The 14,367-nt window shown below is 35.6% G+C and overlaps 4 protein-coding genes across 4 annotated transcripts; 2 read left to right on the top strand and 2 right to left on the bottom strand.

Annotated features, from left to right (window-relative positions):
* Positions 1 to 120: 120 nt before the first annotated feature.
* Positions 121 to 970, top strand: LOC105558242. Its single transcript, XM_012005830.1, has 2 exons — positions 121 to 186; positions 260 to 970. The coding sequence occupies exons 1-2, from the start codon at positions 121 to 123 to the stop codon at positions 968 to 970; spliced, it is 777 nt and encodes a 258-aa protein (XP_011861220.1).
* Positions 971 to 1,420: 450 nt separating this feature from the next.
* Positions 1,421 to 2,345, bottom strand: LOC105558241 (39S ribosomal protein L13, mitochondrial-like). The gene is made up of 2 exons (XM_012005829.1): positions 1,904 to 2,345; positions 1,421 to 1,788 (listed from the first exon to the last, which is right to left on the bottom strand). Exons 1-2 carry the CDS (start codon positions 2,343 to 2,345, stop codon positions 1,421 to 1,423), a joined length of 810 nt encoding a protein of 269 aa, XP_011861219.1.
* A 2,111-nt stretch (positions 2,346 to 4,456) lies between these two features.
* LOC105558240 (POTE ankyrin domain family member B2-like) lies at positions 4,457 to 7,257 on the top strand. Its single transcript, XM_012005828.1, has 2 exons — positions 4,457 to 4,924; positions 6,052 to 7,257. Exons 1-2 carry the CDS (start codon positions 4,457 to 4,459, stop codon positions 7,255 to 7,257), a joined length of 1,674 nt encoding a protein of 557 aa, XP_011861218.1.
* A 5,067-nt stretch (positions 7,258 to 12,324) lies between these two features.
* Positions 12,325 to 12,763, bottom strand: LOC105558239. Its single transcript, XM_012005827.1, has 2 exons — positions 12,479 to 12,763; positions 12,325 to 12,363 (listed from the first exon to the last, which is right to left on the bottom strand). The coding sequence occupies exons 1-2, from the start codon at positions 12,761 to 12,763 to the stop codon at positions 12,325 to 12,327; spliced, it is 324 nt and encodes a 107-aa protein (XP_011861217.1).
* Between the last annotated feature and the right edge of the window lie 1,604 nt (positions 12,764 to 14,367).

The following is a 14,367-nucleotide window of genomic DNA, read 5'->3' as shown; positions in this document are numbered from 1 at the left end:
AAAACAATTTCCGTATAAAGCTTTCTATAGATTTATACATGAAAAGAGACATGTAATAAACTAATAAATTCATTGAGGCTCTTATCATTTAGAAGTGACAAACGGATAACATACTCCCAAATGTCATTCCAGCGCGTGATGCTAGGCCATCTTGACACATTTTGCCAACCCCGTCTCTCGGCTATGGTATTGCTAATCAAACAATGACTATGCAAAAGACCTGATAACATGTATAATCCATAAATAATTTTTGAGGTAGATTGTGAAACTAGGTGTCAATATTGATCACGTTGCAACCCTCCGCAACGCACGCGGAACTTCCTACCCAGATCCATTGAAAGCAGCAGAAATAGCTATTGATGCTGGAGCAGACTTTATTACTGTACACTTACGAGAAGATAGAAGGCATATTAGAGATGAAGATGTATTTAACCTAAAAAAAAGCATTAGCACTGAGCTAAATCTTGAAATTGCAGCCACGGAAGAAATGCTTGAAATAGCAAAAAAGGTAAAACCCTATTCGATTAGTATAGTACCAGAAAAAAGAGAAGAATTAACAACCGAAGGTGGCCTGGATATCGTGAATATGCACAGTAAACTTTCTAATATAATAGAGGAAATGCATAGCTCTAGCATAAAAGTCTCACTGTTTATCGATCCAAATATTAATCAACTAAAATATCTTGAGAAGCTAGAGATAAAACCTGACATAATAGAAATTCACACAGGGGATTACTGTGATAATCCATCAGAGAAAAAGTTACAGTTAATTACTAATGCTGCAGAGTACATCAATAAATTAGGAATAGAATGCCACGCAGGACATGGCATAACTTATAAACACGCTAAGAAGATGACAAGAATACCTCACATCTCAGCTCTTAACATAGGCCACTATTTAATTAGCGAAGCTATATTTTATGGCTTACACAGCGTAGTAAAAACAATGAAAATGATAATGTCTACCTAACTGCTGCTTTTTTCTTCTCATTTAAAATACTTAAAAGAGTTTGGCTTGTTTTAAACTTTACCCTTGTCTTTTCAGGAACAGTCATGATCTCACCATTTTGGGGGTTACGACATTGTTTCTCCTGACTTATAGCAGTAGAAAATGTTCCTATTCCATGCAAACGTATTTCACCTTTCCCATGCAGCTCATTCTTTATTATTTTAATAAACGCATCATGAATCTTGCTCAAATCAGATTTTGTTATATCTATATTCTGACCAGAACAATCTTCCTTTAATTGTTTTATTATATCTTCTTTACTCATAAATTACCTTAATATTGAAAAAATCACACAAATAGCATATTATGTTGACACCGATAGTCAACTAAATTCATCACAAAAATAGAGGGTATCATACACTTTTGCAAATATTTTTATAATACTTACAAAAAAATACCACTATGAAATAACTATCTCTTAGAAAATTGACACTTTTTCCGAGCTTTATGTTGACCATATTTCTTACGTTCAACAACACGCGAATCTCTAGTTAAGAACTCACCATTACGTAATATAGAATGCAAATCTTGGCTTACACTACTCAAAGCTCTGCTTATTCCATGAGCTAGAGCACCTGCTTGACCAGATAGCCCTCCACCTTTTACAGTTGCAAATACATCATATTTGTCTAACGTAGAAGTTGCTACAAATGGCATTTTCACTATTTGACACACTGACTCTCTTTTAAAATAAGAAATTAGATCGCCTTTTTTGTTAACACTAAATTTTCCACTTCCCGGCTTTATCCATACCCTTGCTACAGATTCTTTTCTTCGGCCTGTAGCATATAAACGACCAAGCGAATCAACTGCTGATTTAATTGTCTTTTCTGACCAATCATTATTATTTATTGTAGAACTCTTCATTTTTACTCCATTACTTTTTATTTTTACGATTCAAAGAGGCAAAATCTATCTTTTCAGGTTGCTGCCCTTGATGCTTATGCTCTGAACCAGAATAAACATACAAATTTTCAAAGCGTCTACGTGCCATAGGGCCATCATCAAGCATCCTTTTCACTGCCACTTTTATTATACGCTCAGGAAATTTGCCATTTAAAATATTATTTGGAGTAGTTTTCTTCAAACCACCAGAATAACCTGTATGCTTATAGTAAACTTTATCTTTAAGCTTCTTCCCGGTAAAATGCACCTTTTCTGCGTTAATAATAATTACATTATCGCCACAATCCATATGAGGTGTATACTCAGGTTTATGCTTTCCACGCAATAGTGTCGCTACAAATGCTGCAAGCCTTCCTACCACTAATCCTTCTGCATCTATGACAAACCATTTTTTGTCGATTTGTTTCTCTTTTAAGAAAAAAGTTTTCATTGTAATTTAACTAAACAATAGTAAGCTACTATATACTTAATTTCTCAATAGTGTCAACAATATTAGTTGTTGATTATTAAAGTAATTTATGTTAGTAATTGAACTGCGTAACCAATATGCATAGGAAGTAGAATGTTTCGATTGATTATCACACTTGCGATCATTTTTAGTACTATAAGTTGCTATGCAACCGATGTGGGAGAAGTTATAAGCAAAGCGATCAAAAATAGCTCAAAAATAAAGTCTCAATTTTACCAATATAAAAGCGCAAAAAAACAGCTTAAGTCTTCTGGGTTAGCTGGATTTTTACCTGACATTAGTTTGCAGTACAATTTTGATAGTAATTTTAATCTTTATAATCAACCTAATTTACCTGGAAAACGTCTGATATTAAGCCAAAGGATAATAGATGGCGGTGGCACCTTTGCCACATTCAGTCGATCAAGTCATCTTCTCAAAGCAGAAGAAATGCGATTTCAGCAATTAAAACAAGAGGTTGCACTTAATGCTGTGAAAGCATATGTTGGTGTTTTACAAAAGACAGAAATATTAAAGCTCAGAGAACATAAAGAACGCGTTTCTTTGGAACATTTGTCAGCTATGAAAAAACGCTTTTCCCTTGGAGAGGTAACCAATGCTGAAGTTTTGTTAGCAAAAGCAAAATTCTCGTCTTCTATATCCGAAAGAGTTGATGCTGAGGGTAAATTAAAGTTGGCAAATATTGCTTATTATCATTTAATTGGCGAAGATGCTGATGACCTTTCTGAGGCTAATGATAAACTACCTTCTGTTCCAGAGCTAAATGAATGTTTACAATTAGCAAAAACCAATAATTTATCTTTAAAAGCAGCAGTTTATCAAAAAAGAGCAGCCGGAATGGAAGTGATCGCTGAAAGCTCCAAGTGGCTTCCTTCTTTAAATCTAAGCGCAAGCAAAAGTTTTGGGAAGGATGGTGTAAAATTAGACAAGCTATTAGAAAATGTTCATATAGTTTTTATTCTTGATGTTCCAATCTTTAAAAAAGGAGTGAATGCTTTTGGTGTCAGTAGAGCTAAAATGGATGCAAAAAAATCTACCTACAATTATTATGAAATGGTAAAAAATATAGAACAAGCAGTTGTAAATGCTTGGAATAATGTGCTAACAGCAAAAGCCATTATTAAAGCAAGTCAGGAAGCGGAAAGAGCAGCAGCTCTAGCATTGGAAGGAGTTGAGCAAGAGGTAAACTTAAATTTAAAGAGTACATCTGACCTTTTGGACACTGAAGATGCATTATTTAAAGCACGTTTAGACTTAGTTGAAGCACAAAGCAATTATGTGATTAGTGTTTACAACTTGCTTTTTATGATAAATAGTATAAACCTCTAAATTTAATGGTATTAGCACTATGCATGATGAACAAGGCAATCAATCTGTAAAAGATATTCTAGAAGATATAAAAAAAGCTATATCGGGTAAAAACGCAAGTAACGATAAAGCAGAAATAAAGGATGAAAATGATGATGTGCTATGCCTTGAAGAAGAGTATCTAGAAGATATGGAAGAAGATGGCAAAAAAGAAAATGGTAAAGAAGAGGACATTGATAATGATGACCAAAGTGAGGAAATGGCTTACAACAATAACCAATTTAATGGCCATAGCTGCAATTCAGAAGAAAAAAAAGATATTTATTTGTACGATAATATCCAAATGAGTAATAACAAAGCAAGTAATAGTGGCTTACAAGCGCAAAATAATGATCATCTAATTTTAAAAGAGAATATGGAAGAGATCAAAGCGCTGCTTGGAAAAATGCAAAACAAATTGCAGCATAAACAACAAAAAAGAGCGAATCTTACTGTTGAAGAATTAGTTACATCTCTTTTAAAACCTCAGCTCTCAGAATGGCTGAATAAATATCTACATGCACTGGTAAAAGAAGTAGTTGAAAAAGAGCTCAAAGATATAATCAATAATAAGTAGGGTATTAGCAATAAAAACTAGAGTAAAGACGGCTAGAGGCAGAAAACTATCTTCAACAAGGTGGCTACATCGTCATTTGAATGATCAGTATGTGCGAAAAACTAGCAAGGATGGTTATAGGTCACGCTCAGCATATAAGCTGGTAGAAATGGATAATAAATTTAAATTATTCCAAGAAGGGCAAAAAATTATTGATCTTGGTGCTTCTCCTGGTGGATGGTCACAAGTCGCATCTCAGAAAGGTGCAAATGTAGTTGCTCTTGACATGAAACCAATGAACGCAATTAATGGAGTAGAGTTTATACAATGTGATATTATCAATGGGCTTGAAATTTTAAAAGAAAAATTCAAGGATCAAAAATTTGATGTAATTTTATCTGACATGGCGCCCGAATCTTGTGGTTTAAAATCGTTGGATCATATCAGAATTATGCTTTTATGTGAAGCAGCACTCAATTTTGCAAAGCATTTCTTGAGCCATGGTGGCACGTTTGTAGTAAAAATTTTCCAAGGAGAATCTGATAAAGATTTTTGTAACGAGCTAAAAGAAATGTTTAAAACAGTAAAATATTTTAAACCGAAGTCAAGTAGATCTGAATCTACAGAAATGTATTTGGTAAGTTTAGGCTTTATTGGCAGCAGACCTTCTATATAATATTAACCCAGGTAGCCCGCAGAAACGAAAAAACTTGCTTGACAAGCTTCGCCAGCCCCTTTATTATAACAATAAGGGTATTTATGACTCAAAACTTGTTTTTGATCCGCGCGGGTTCAATGACAAAATTCAGTAAAAAACTCAGAGTATTTATTGGCGGGTTACATAAAATTATAGCGGCTGCATGTCTTTTTTATTTTTTCTACATTCAGCCAAATCGCGCTTAAACTAAGCGTCAGCACATTATTACAGCGCCACTTACAGTAATATAGAGTCAAAACTCGCACCGCGGGGTTTCTTTTGCCTTTTTTTCCGCTTGGTAAATTCCTTAATGTTTATAGCAACATGAACTGGGCAGGAAGGTGTCATTCCAGTGCTCCTTTTTTTGTCATCCCAGTAGCCCTCTTCTTGTCATCCCAGTGCGTGACACTGGGATCTAATTTTTTATGCAAAATTACTATATTTATATATTTGCAAATAGATACAATTTGAAATAATTTATACTATGAAGTTACGAAATGAGATCCCAGTGTCACGCACTGGGATGACAAAGTGTGCTTCTGTCATCCTATGATAGCTCTAAAAAACCTGGATCCCAGTGTCACGCACTGGAATGACACCCTTTTGGATGGAAAGCTACTTTCATGACATCATCATAAAATAAAATGAGATCCCAGTGTCACGCACTGGGATGACAAAGAAATAGGCATTGGGATGACACCCTTTTGGATGGAAAGCTACTTTCATGACACCATCATAAAGTAAACCAGTGTCAGCTACTTGCATAGAAAATGTTTATGACTAATTTTTAGATCAAACATGGAATTTCGACAAACTTAACTTTTTTGTGAGACTATTCAGCAATAATAAATAAATTAGGTGTAAAAGTTATGGAAATGAAAAGGGAAAAGTTTTTTGAAATAATACAAGAAGTAAGTGAAAGCAGAGACTTAAGCAGTGATAATGTATTAAAAAAAGTACAAGATAAATTAAAACAAAAGAGTGATGAGAACGGAATAGATTCTCCATATACAATAGTATATAACATATTTAAATCTAACAATTTTTATAAAAATCACGAATTTAAGCTGCAAATGCCAGATGGCACTACAGCACGAGGTACATTATTACATTTTGCTGTACAATGCGGTGATGCATTAATGGTGAAGCTCCTACTGGAAAACAAAGTAAGTGTTACTATGAAAGATCACTCTGGACTGACTCCTTTGGACATTGCTACTTCGAATAGTGATCAAGAGATAGTGCATTTACTAGATGCTAAAGCAAATTCTAAATTAGAAAAAAATAAAGACAAAACTCCAAGAGATATCATAATAAAAACGAATAAAACTCCAGAAGGTTTAGTTGTGAACGGAAATAATGCAGCTGCTGCACCAGCAAATGTTATAAGTCCTTATTTGAAACAACATGATGCTACACGTGATGATAAACAGACTTCTGTTACGGGTGAAAGTAGTGACAGTACAGTAGATAAGCAATACTCACGTGTTAGTGTTAAGAATATGGTACAAAATTTTGAGTCGCCGCAAAAAATAAATGCCACATGTAGTAATGAACAGACCTCTATCTCTTTAAATGAAAGTAGTAGTAGTGACGACAGTGGAATATGTACTGAATCAGAAGATGGAGGAGATATTGATGCAAAAAATGAAGAATCAAAAAGTCATGTAACTGAATATCAGAGTAAATTGGAAGCATTGGGGAAACAAAACCAAAAAGAGAATCAATCACTAAAACAACAAATACAAGATCTAAAAAGTAAAAACACAACGCTTAATAGTGAACTAGAAAAAACAAAAACTAAAACAAATGAAGTACCATTAGAAAAAGCGCAAAAAGAACTAACAGAATTGAGAAGTTATTTCACTGGACATGGGGCTAGGCTGGACACACTGGAGAAACTCAATGAAGAGAATGAATCACTAAAACAAAAAATAAAAAGTCTGGAGAATGAAAACACACCACTTAAGGGTGAACTAGGCAAAACAAAAACTAAAACAAATAAATTGTCACTAGAAAAAGTAGAAAAAAGACAATTCTCCCCAAAAGTTGCCTGTGCGAGCCTTGCAGCTATGTTAGTAGTAGGTGCTGCTCTTAGTATTGCTTCCGGATTGTCTGCTCTATTAATAGTTGCAGCTTCTGTGGTATCTGCACTGATAGCAGGTGGCATTACATACACAATATCAAAACCTATCGCTGAACTAAAACCTACCACTGAATTGAAAGAAGTGGATATTCAAGGTTCAGCACAACATGGTGTTTGTAAAACTTAGCACCTACATCTGTACGAACATTGTCCCAGGAGGTAATGTTCGTACAGAGCTACTTGCATGACACCCTAGCAATCGTCATCCCGCAGCGGGATCTAGAGATACCGTGACGGTATGACGGTCCGCTACGTGCTAGCGGCTGAGATACCGCGGCGGTATGACGGTTAATTGTTCCGCGCGGGATGACAGGAAAAGGAGGCTACTTGCATGACACCCTGGCAATCGTCATCCCGCTGCTTGTTAGCGGGATCTAGAGATACCGCGAATGAATCACGGTATGACGGTTCGCGGCGGCATGACGAGAAAGGAGCAGCAGGATACCATGTCATTCCAGCGCGTAACGCTGGAATCTAGTAAAAAGTATTTGCAAGTTACACAGTAGTGTGAATTTTTTACTTCGGTAGTTTTTCATTATCATTATAATCATAATAGTAGTTGAGTTTAATTGATATGAAAACTTTTACGAAAAATTTTAAAAATAACGAAAAAAAGCTAGAAGAGTTTAATAAGGAAATTGAAGATATAACAACTATAGCTCAAGATAAATTTGCACATGAACTTGAAAATATCGCATATGACAGTGTGCAAAAATTTCGCAGTCTGCTTGCTAAAGAGTTAAACTCCATCTTCAATAATATTCATTCTCAAAATGTTAATCTACTAAAATCCAGCCTAGTTGAATATGCTATAAGTTCAAATTTTATCAATAAAAAAGGAGAAACAGCTTTAATACGTTCTCTTCTTAATATATTCATACGATAAAGAATTCAAGCACTCAGAGTTGTTGCTGCGCCAATTCAACTTAATTTGAATGCAAGCTGCATAGCTAAAGTAAGTAAGATTTGCCCCACGATAAACGAGGTAAACCTTACTTATTCTAACTATATCAAAAAGGAGGGTTATCATGTCAACAAGATCTACTTCACCAAGAATACATGTGCAACGTAAATCTAAGCCTGAATCTTTTCCAGTTACTTTAGAAGAGGTTAAATCTTTTTTACGTATTGAGAACGACCAGGATGATAAGTTGATTTCAGATCTAATTTTTATGGCAACTGATTATGCTGAGTGGCATATGGAAAAGTCACTGGTGAAACAAACATGGCAAGTTTCATATGAAGATTATGTACCTCGTAGGATCTATTTAAGCTATGGCCCTGTGAGTAAGATAGTATTGGCTACTGCAATGATGTCTAAAGGTCAAGAGAAGAGAACACTTAAGTATTATTTTAGTGATGTAGGGGGCTACGTTGAGTTTTTCAATTATTTGAATGCAATAAGAGTTGATGTTGTATACGAGGCTGGCTATGACAATGTTCCTGAGCAGATAAAACTAGGTATTATGCGGCATGTTTCTGCTATTTACAAAGATCGTGAATCGGGGGTAAGTAGCCATTTGTCTGAAGTGAAGAAGATGTATTCTCCATTTCGCGAACCAAAGGTTGTTTTGTAGATAAGGATGAAATATAGCTAAAGTAAATAAGACTTGCCAACGTCATACCGCGATTCATTCGCGGTATCTCTTAGCATAGATCCCGCTAACAAGTAGCGGGATGACGATAATGTAGCACTACGTCATACCGTCACGGTATCCCACATAGATCCTGCTAACAAGCAGCAGGATGACAGCAGTCCTACGTCATACCGCGATTCATTCGCGGTATCTCTTAGCCGCTAACAAGTAGCGGGATGACGAGTTTGTATCACTGCTTATGTTTTAGCTATATATCTTTACGAGGATTAATCATGAAAAAAATTCAAGCTATAAACGAGTTGTACAATAGTATTTATGCAGCACTAAAAGCAAACTCTGATTTAAGGAAATATGTTACTAACATTTATGACTACTTACCTAAACAGGTCACCATTCCTTACCTGAGATTGCGCGTAGCGAATTATAATAACCTGCATATGCTGTCCAATTTTGCTACAAAGGCAAGATTTTCATGCGACATATATACCCATCATATAGGCAGTATGTTTGCCATTATAAGGCATATTAACTTGATACTTAAGAGTATTAAATATTCTGATAATGAAACTATTTTGGAAAGTAATTGTACTATGAGTCAGCATGATGAAATTTTACATTCAACAATTAATTTTGATATTTTAATGAAAGGAGGCGATAATGAGCAAATTACAGCTAAAAATTAAAGATCATGACAATAATTTTATTGTGTTAAATAATATACGAAACCTAAGGTTTACTTTGCATAATAACAGAGAAGAGATGAAAGATATTTCTTCTTTTGGCTGGAGAAAAGTGCTCGATTGTGCTGGAAGCAGACACATTACAATAAAAATTAATGGAATTTTAGACTCGGTATTAGCTGATGAATTATTACGTAATTCTGCTATATCAAACTCTAATAATGATTATGAAATTAATTTTAACACTAAGGAAAAGATCAGATTAAGGTGTTCAGTTGAACTGTATGAGAGGTATTATGACCCCGCTGCTTTTGACAGTTTTACTGTAATTTTAGCGAGTGCTGAAGTTGTAAACGCTTTTCATTAATGTTAATTTAATTTTTTCATATATAATACTAACTGGTGAGAATTTTAACTAAATTTAAAAAAATCATGAACGACGAAGACCTTTTCGAGGAAGACGGTAATAATATTGAAGAAAATAACGATGATAAAAGAGAGAGAAGTTTAGAAAATGAAAATCAGCAAAATCAAGAAGAACAATACAAAGAGGAAGATAAGCAATACATAATACAGTATATTCAAGACTATTTAAAAGTTTTTGAGGATATTCTAAATCAGATCGACGAAGGAATTGATAATTCGGATAGTTACGAAAGGACTATGCAAATAAAGCGAAGCATAGACAGGCTCATAGAGACTTTATATAGTCAGGCTGCATCTGAAGATATTGATGCAGAATTTGAAACCACAAAGCATACTCGCGATAAATCAGAATCTATGAAAAGAGTTAGAGAGAAAAGAAGGAAGCAAGCAATAGAAGAAGTATTAAGTAGCATGTTTGCCCAGCAACAAAAGGAGCTAATGAACGCTAAACACTTAAGTCATGGACATGAAACAGCACATGACGATGAAGCAAAAAAACGAGTGAAGTCTTCAATCAGGGGAGTGTTGTTTTCGGTGATTGCTCATAGGATGGATCCAAGAAGGAGAGCAGGGGAAACTGCTGACGATAACGAAAAGCAAGCTCATATATATGGCAGGGAAGCAGTTGGTGGAGCTTTAGGTGCGTTATTAAAAACATTTTTAACAGCAGTTACTGCCGTTGTGCGCGAAATTGCTAAGCCACTTCAGCATATCAGCAAACAGGAAACATCTTTTGCAAAACAAGTTGAAGAAAGCAGAAACGCAGATTCACAAAAGGGTCGATCTGTGTAAGATTTCTCCTTGTAATAATCTTTCGATTCTACTGTCTGTTCTTTTAATGTCATACCAGTACCTCTTTTTCTTGTCATCCCAGTGCCCAGACACTGGGATCCAGGTTGCTCACAAGCAAACTATCATAGAAAGTGGTTACAACGTTTTCGATGAGATTATATGGAAAACTGGATTCCAGACTGGAATGACAAGTTCGCGGCGGCATCCTCGTCATCCCGCCACGGTATCTCTAGATCCCGCTAACAAGCAGCGGGATGACGAATTACTATACCACCGCGAACCGTCATACCGCCGTGGCGCTAACAAGAGATCCCGCTGCGGTATGACGGTTGTCAGGCCAGCGCCTCTATGATGTCATCCCAGTGCCCAGACACTGGGATCCAGCTTCTTTTTTTCTAGATTCCAGACTGGAATGACACCTCTCTTGGATTCTTTTAGCCACAAATATTAAGAAATTTACCAAACGAAAAAAAAGGCAAAAGAAACCCCGTGGTGCGAGTTTTGACTCTATATTACTGTAAGTGGCGCTGTAATAATGTGCTAACGCTTAAAATAAGCGCGATTTGGCTGAATGTAGAAAAAATAAAAAAGACATGTAGCCGCTATAATTTTATGTAATCCGCCAATAAATACTCTGAGTTTTTTACTGAATTTTGTCATTGAACCCGCGCGGATCAAAAACAAGTTTTGAGTCACAAATACCCTTATTGTCATAATAAGAGGGCTAGCGGAGTTTGTCAAGTAAGTTTTTTCGTTTCTGCGGGCTACTTCTCGACACCAGTGGTGTTAAGTGTTCGTACAGTTATTGGTATTATTAAGATACTCCTTAATCTTCTTCAAATCCTCCCAAGCTAAACGTTTTTGCATTGGCTGACGCAGTAGGTAAGCTGGGTGAAATATAGCAGCTATAGTGATTGAGTGAGATAAATATTGGTTAGTGTACGTATGAAATCTACCACGCAAATTCGATATAGTCTTTGTGCTGTCAAGAAGGCTATAACACGCAATTCCCCCGACCAAAATTAGAATTTGCGGTGAAACCAGTGCAACATGCTTCTCAACAAATGGTCTGCACATATCAAGCTCTAGGTCGGTTGGCTTTCTATTGCCAGGTGGGCGCCAAAATACAGTATTGCTTATGTATACCTTAGTGCGATCAAGATTGATTGCATTTAACATTTTATCGAGCAACATTCCACTTGCACCACAAAATGGTATGCCTTGAAGGTCTTCATTTACTCCTGGAGCTTCACCAACAAGCATAACTTTTGCATTTGGATTACCATCGGAAAAGACAGTATTAGTTGCAGTTTTTTTTATCTCACAACCTTCAAATGATTCAACTGCACTTCTTAGTTCATCCACACTACTACATTTACTTGCAAGTTTCCTTGCTTCAATTATCCAATCACTTGGAAACATGTCTTTTCCATCTTTAGTGTCACCCCAGCGCATATCTGCATCTTTCTTCTGGGTCACAGTTTGGATAACAGAGGGTTGCACACCCTCTTTGCTCTCCAACTTTTTTTCCTCTTCACCCTCTGTTAGTGTGCAATCAACGCCCACTTCATGGTAAAATTTTAATAATTCTAGGTCTTCATTGCTCATAATGCTTTTTAACCTTTTGTGCTTTTTTCATGGCTATATCATACTTTAATTTAGATAAATGTCTAATATATAATATGCCATTTAAGTGATCTAGCTCATGCTGAATACACCTTGCGAGCCAGCCGCAAGCTTTTAGTGTCTGTTCCTCATTATTTAAATCCTTATATCTCACAGTCAAATATTTTGGACGCTTAATTTCATAGCTTTGCTCTGGAATTGAAAGGCACCCTTCTTTGAGAATTACTTGTTCATCGGATAATTCCGTAATTTCAGGGTTAATCATGTAAAACTTGCCAGTCGATTCATACCCTACTGGCTCGTCTTCAGCTCGAGAGAGCTGAATGTCCATAACAAAAACTCTCCTCAGCACCCCAACTTGCACTGCAGCAAGGCCAAGACCTTCTGCATCGTACACAGTTTCGAACATGTCGTTTACTAATTCTTTAATTTTATCGTTTATATCTGTTACTTCACTGGCACGTGTGATTAGTCTTTCATCAGGGGCAATTACAATTGGTAATATGGACATAAAATGGACATAAAAATTATAATTCTATGTTTTGCTTTTCTTTTTGTCCAGAATTTAGTGTATATTAAAATGTTGCTATATCTATAATAGAAATATAAATTATTAAAGAAAGCTACAATTTAAATGAAATTGCGTAATAAGGTTAACTAATGTACTCTGCAGTAATAGCAAAACCAAAGAGAAACGTTTTTGCTGTTTTAGACATAGGTACAACAAAGATTATTTGTCTAATCGTTAAAATAAATGGCAACTTCAGCTATAAAGTAACAGGAACGGGCTATAAGATTGCAGAAGGTGTAAACGGTGGGTCGATAACTAATGTAAAACACGCAAATTACTCCATCTCATCAACTATAGGTTTAGCTGAGCAAGTGTCAGAGGAAACTATAGACCAGATATATGTGAGCATTGCTGGATGTGGCATCTCATCTTTTAATGTACATAATGAAATTATTGCAGCTAATCATGAAATTTCTGACCGGGATATAAAACGTGTAGTTTTTCAGACGTTTGAGAAATATATTGAAGAAAATGTTATCATTCACAATATACCACTGAAATATCACTTAGATGACATGACTGACATAAAAGAAGTTGGTGGATTGTACGGAAAAAGACTATCTGCTGATGTTAATGTTGTCACTGCTTCGCGTCCAGCGCTTACCAATATTGAAAACTGTATTACCAATAATGGTGGATTAAATATGGCAGGTTGTATTGCTTCTGCATATTCTGCAGGTCTTGCGTGTCTCAGTGAAGATGAAAAAGAGCTCGGGACTGCTATTGTTGATATAGGCGGTGGGTGCACTGCAATTGGAATTTTCAAAAGAGGGAAACTTGTGTATGCAAGCAGCGTTCCAATTGGTGGCGTTCATATCACTCGAGATATTGCTTACGGGCTATGCACAAGCATAGAACGTGCAGAGTATATAAAAATACTGTATGGTAGCACTATCATAACTTCAATAGATGAGAACGAATATATTACAGTCCAAAATAGTGAAAATGATGAACCTACTCAAGTATTCAAATCTGAGCTTATTAACATCATAAGACCAAGAGTTGAAGAAATACTTGAAATGGTAAGAGAGCAATTTCAAGAGCAGAAAGATCCAATTAATAAAGTAGTGATCACAGGTGGAACTAGTCAACTCACAAGCATGAAGGAAATTGCAGGCTATATATTCAATAAGCAAGTTCGAATTGGGTGCCCTGAGTCTTGTAACGGTCTTGATGGCGAATATGATAAAAATCCTGTATTTTCTGCTGCTATAGGTTCTATAAAGCTAATAGTTGACACTTTCTATAAAAATAACTCTGGAATGCTCGGTCAAGATGGTAAAATAAGTAAGTTGTACCATTGGGTTAAATCAAAAGTTACAGTTTAATTTTACTGAATGAAATTCTTATATCTGTCAAAGGAAACATTATGAATAAAAAACATTGTTTCAAAATTAATAAACTTGTTCGTGGTCATACAACTGAAATTATACGTTCCCATGGAATTATTGTTTATGAGAGGGTGATGGAAAAAGATGAACAAATTGAAGAAAAGCGTATCTCTAAAAAACAAGAGAGAGGTGGTTTTGAGAATCGTATCTACA

Source organism: Vollenhovia emeryi, unplaced genomic scaffold (assembly GCF_000949405.1).
Source record: "Vollenhovia emeryi isolate VEMERY1.0 unplaced genomic scaffold, V.emery_V1.0 DF939362.1, whole genome shotgun sequence".
Lineage (NCBI taxonomy): Eukaryota > Metazoa > Arthropoda > Insecta > Hymenoptera > Formicidae > Vollenhovia > Vollenhovia emeryi.
Note: the sequence above shows the minus strand (reverse complement) of the source record. Positions and strands in the feature narration are given on the sequence as shown.

What these genes read in the sequence shown, in the direction of transcription:
- LOC105558242 (XM_012005830.1), top strand. Translation starts at nt 121, where the DNA reads ATGTCATTCCAGCGCGTGATGCTAGGCCATCTTGACACATTTTGCCAA. An exon ending in AACCCCGTCTCTCGGCTATG is followed by an intron (nt 187 to 259) that starts GTATTGCTAATC and finishes TTTTTGAGGTAG; the next exon opens with ATTGTGAAACTAGGTGTCAA.
- LOC105558241 (XM_012005829.1), bottom strand. Translation starts at nt 2,345, where the DNA reads ATGAAAACTTTTTTCTTAAAAGAGAAACAAATCGACAAAAAATGGTTT. An exon ending in AGATTTTGCCTCTTTGAATC is followed by an intron (nt 1,789 to 1,903) that starts GTAAAAATAAAA and finishes TATATGCTACAG; the next exon opens with GCCGAAGAAAAGAATCTGTA.
- LOC105558240 (XM_012005828.1), top strand. Translation starts at nt 4,457, where the DNA reads ATGGATAATAAATTTAAATTATTCCAAGAAGGGCAAAAAATTATTGAT. An exon ending in AATCTACAGAAATGTATTTG is followed by an intron (nt 4,925 to 6,051) that starts GTAAGTTTAGGC and finishes CACGAATTTAAG; the next exon opens with CTGCAAATGCCAGATGGCAC.
- LOC105558239 (XM_012005827.1), bottom strand. Translation starts at nt 12,763, where the DNA reads ATGTCCATATTACCAATTGTAATTGCCCCTGATGAAAGACTAATCACA. An exon ending in CGGAATTATCCGATGAACAA is followed by an intron (nt 12,364 to 12,478) that starts GTAATTCTCAAA and finishes AGACACTAAAAG; the next exon opens with CTTGCGGCTGGCTCGCAAGG.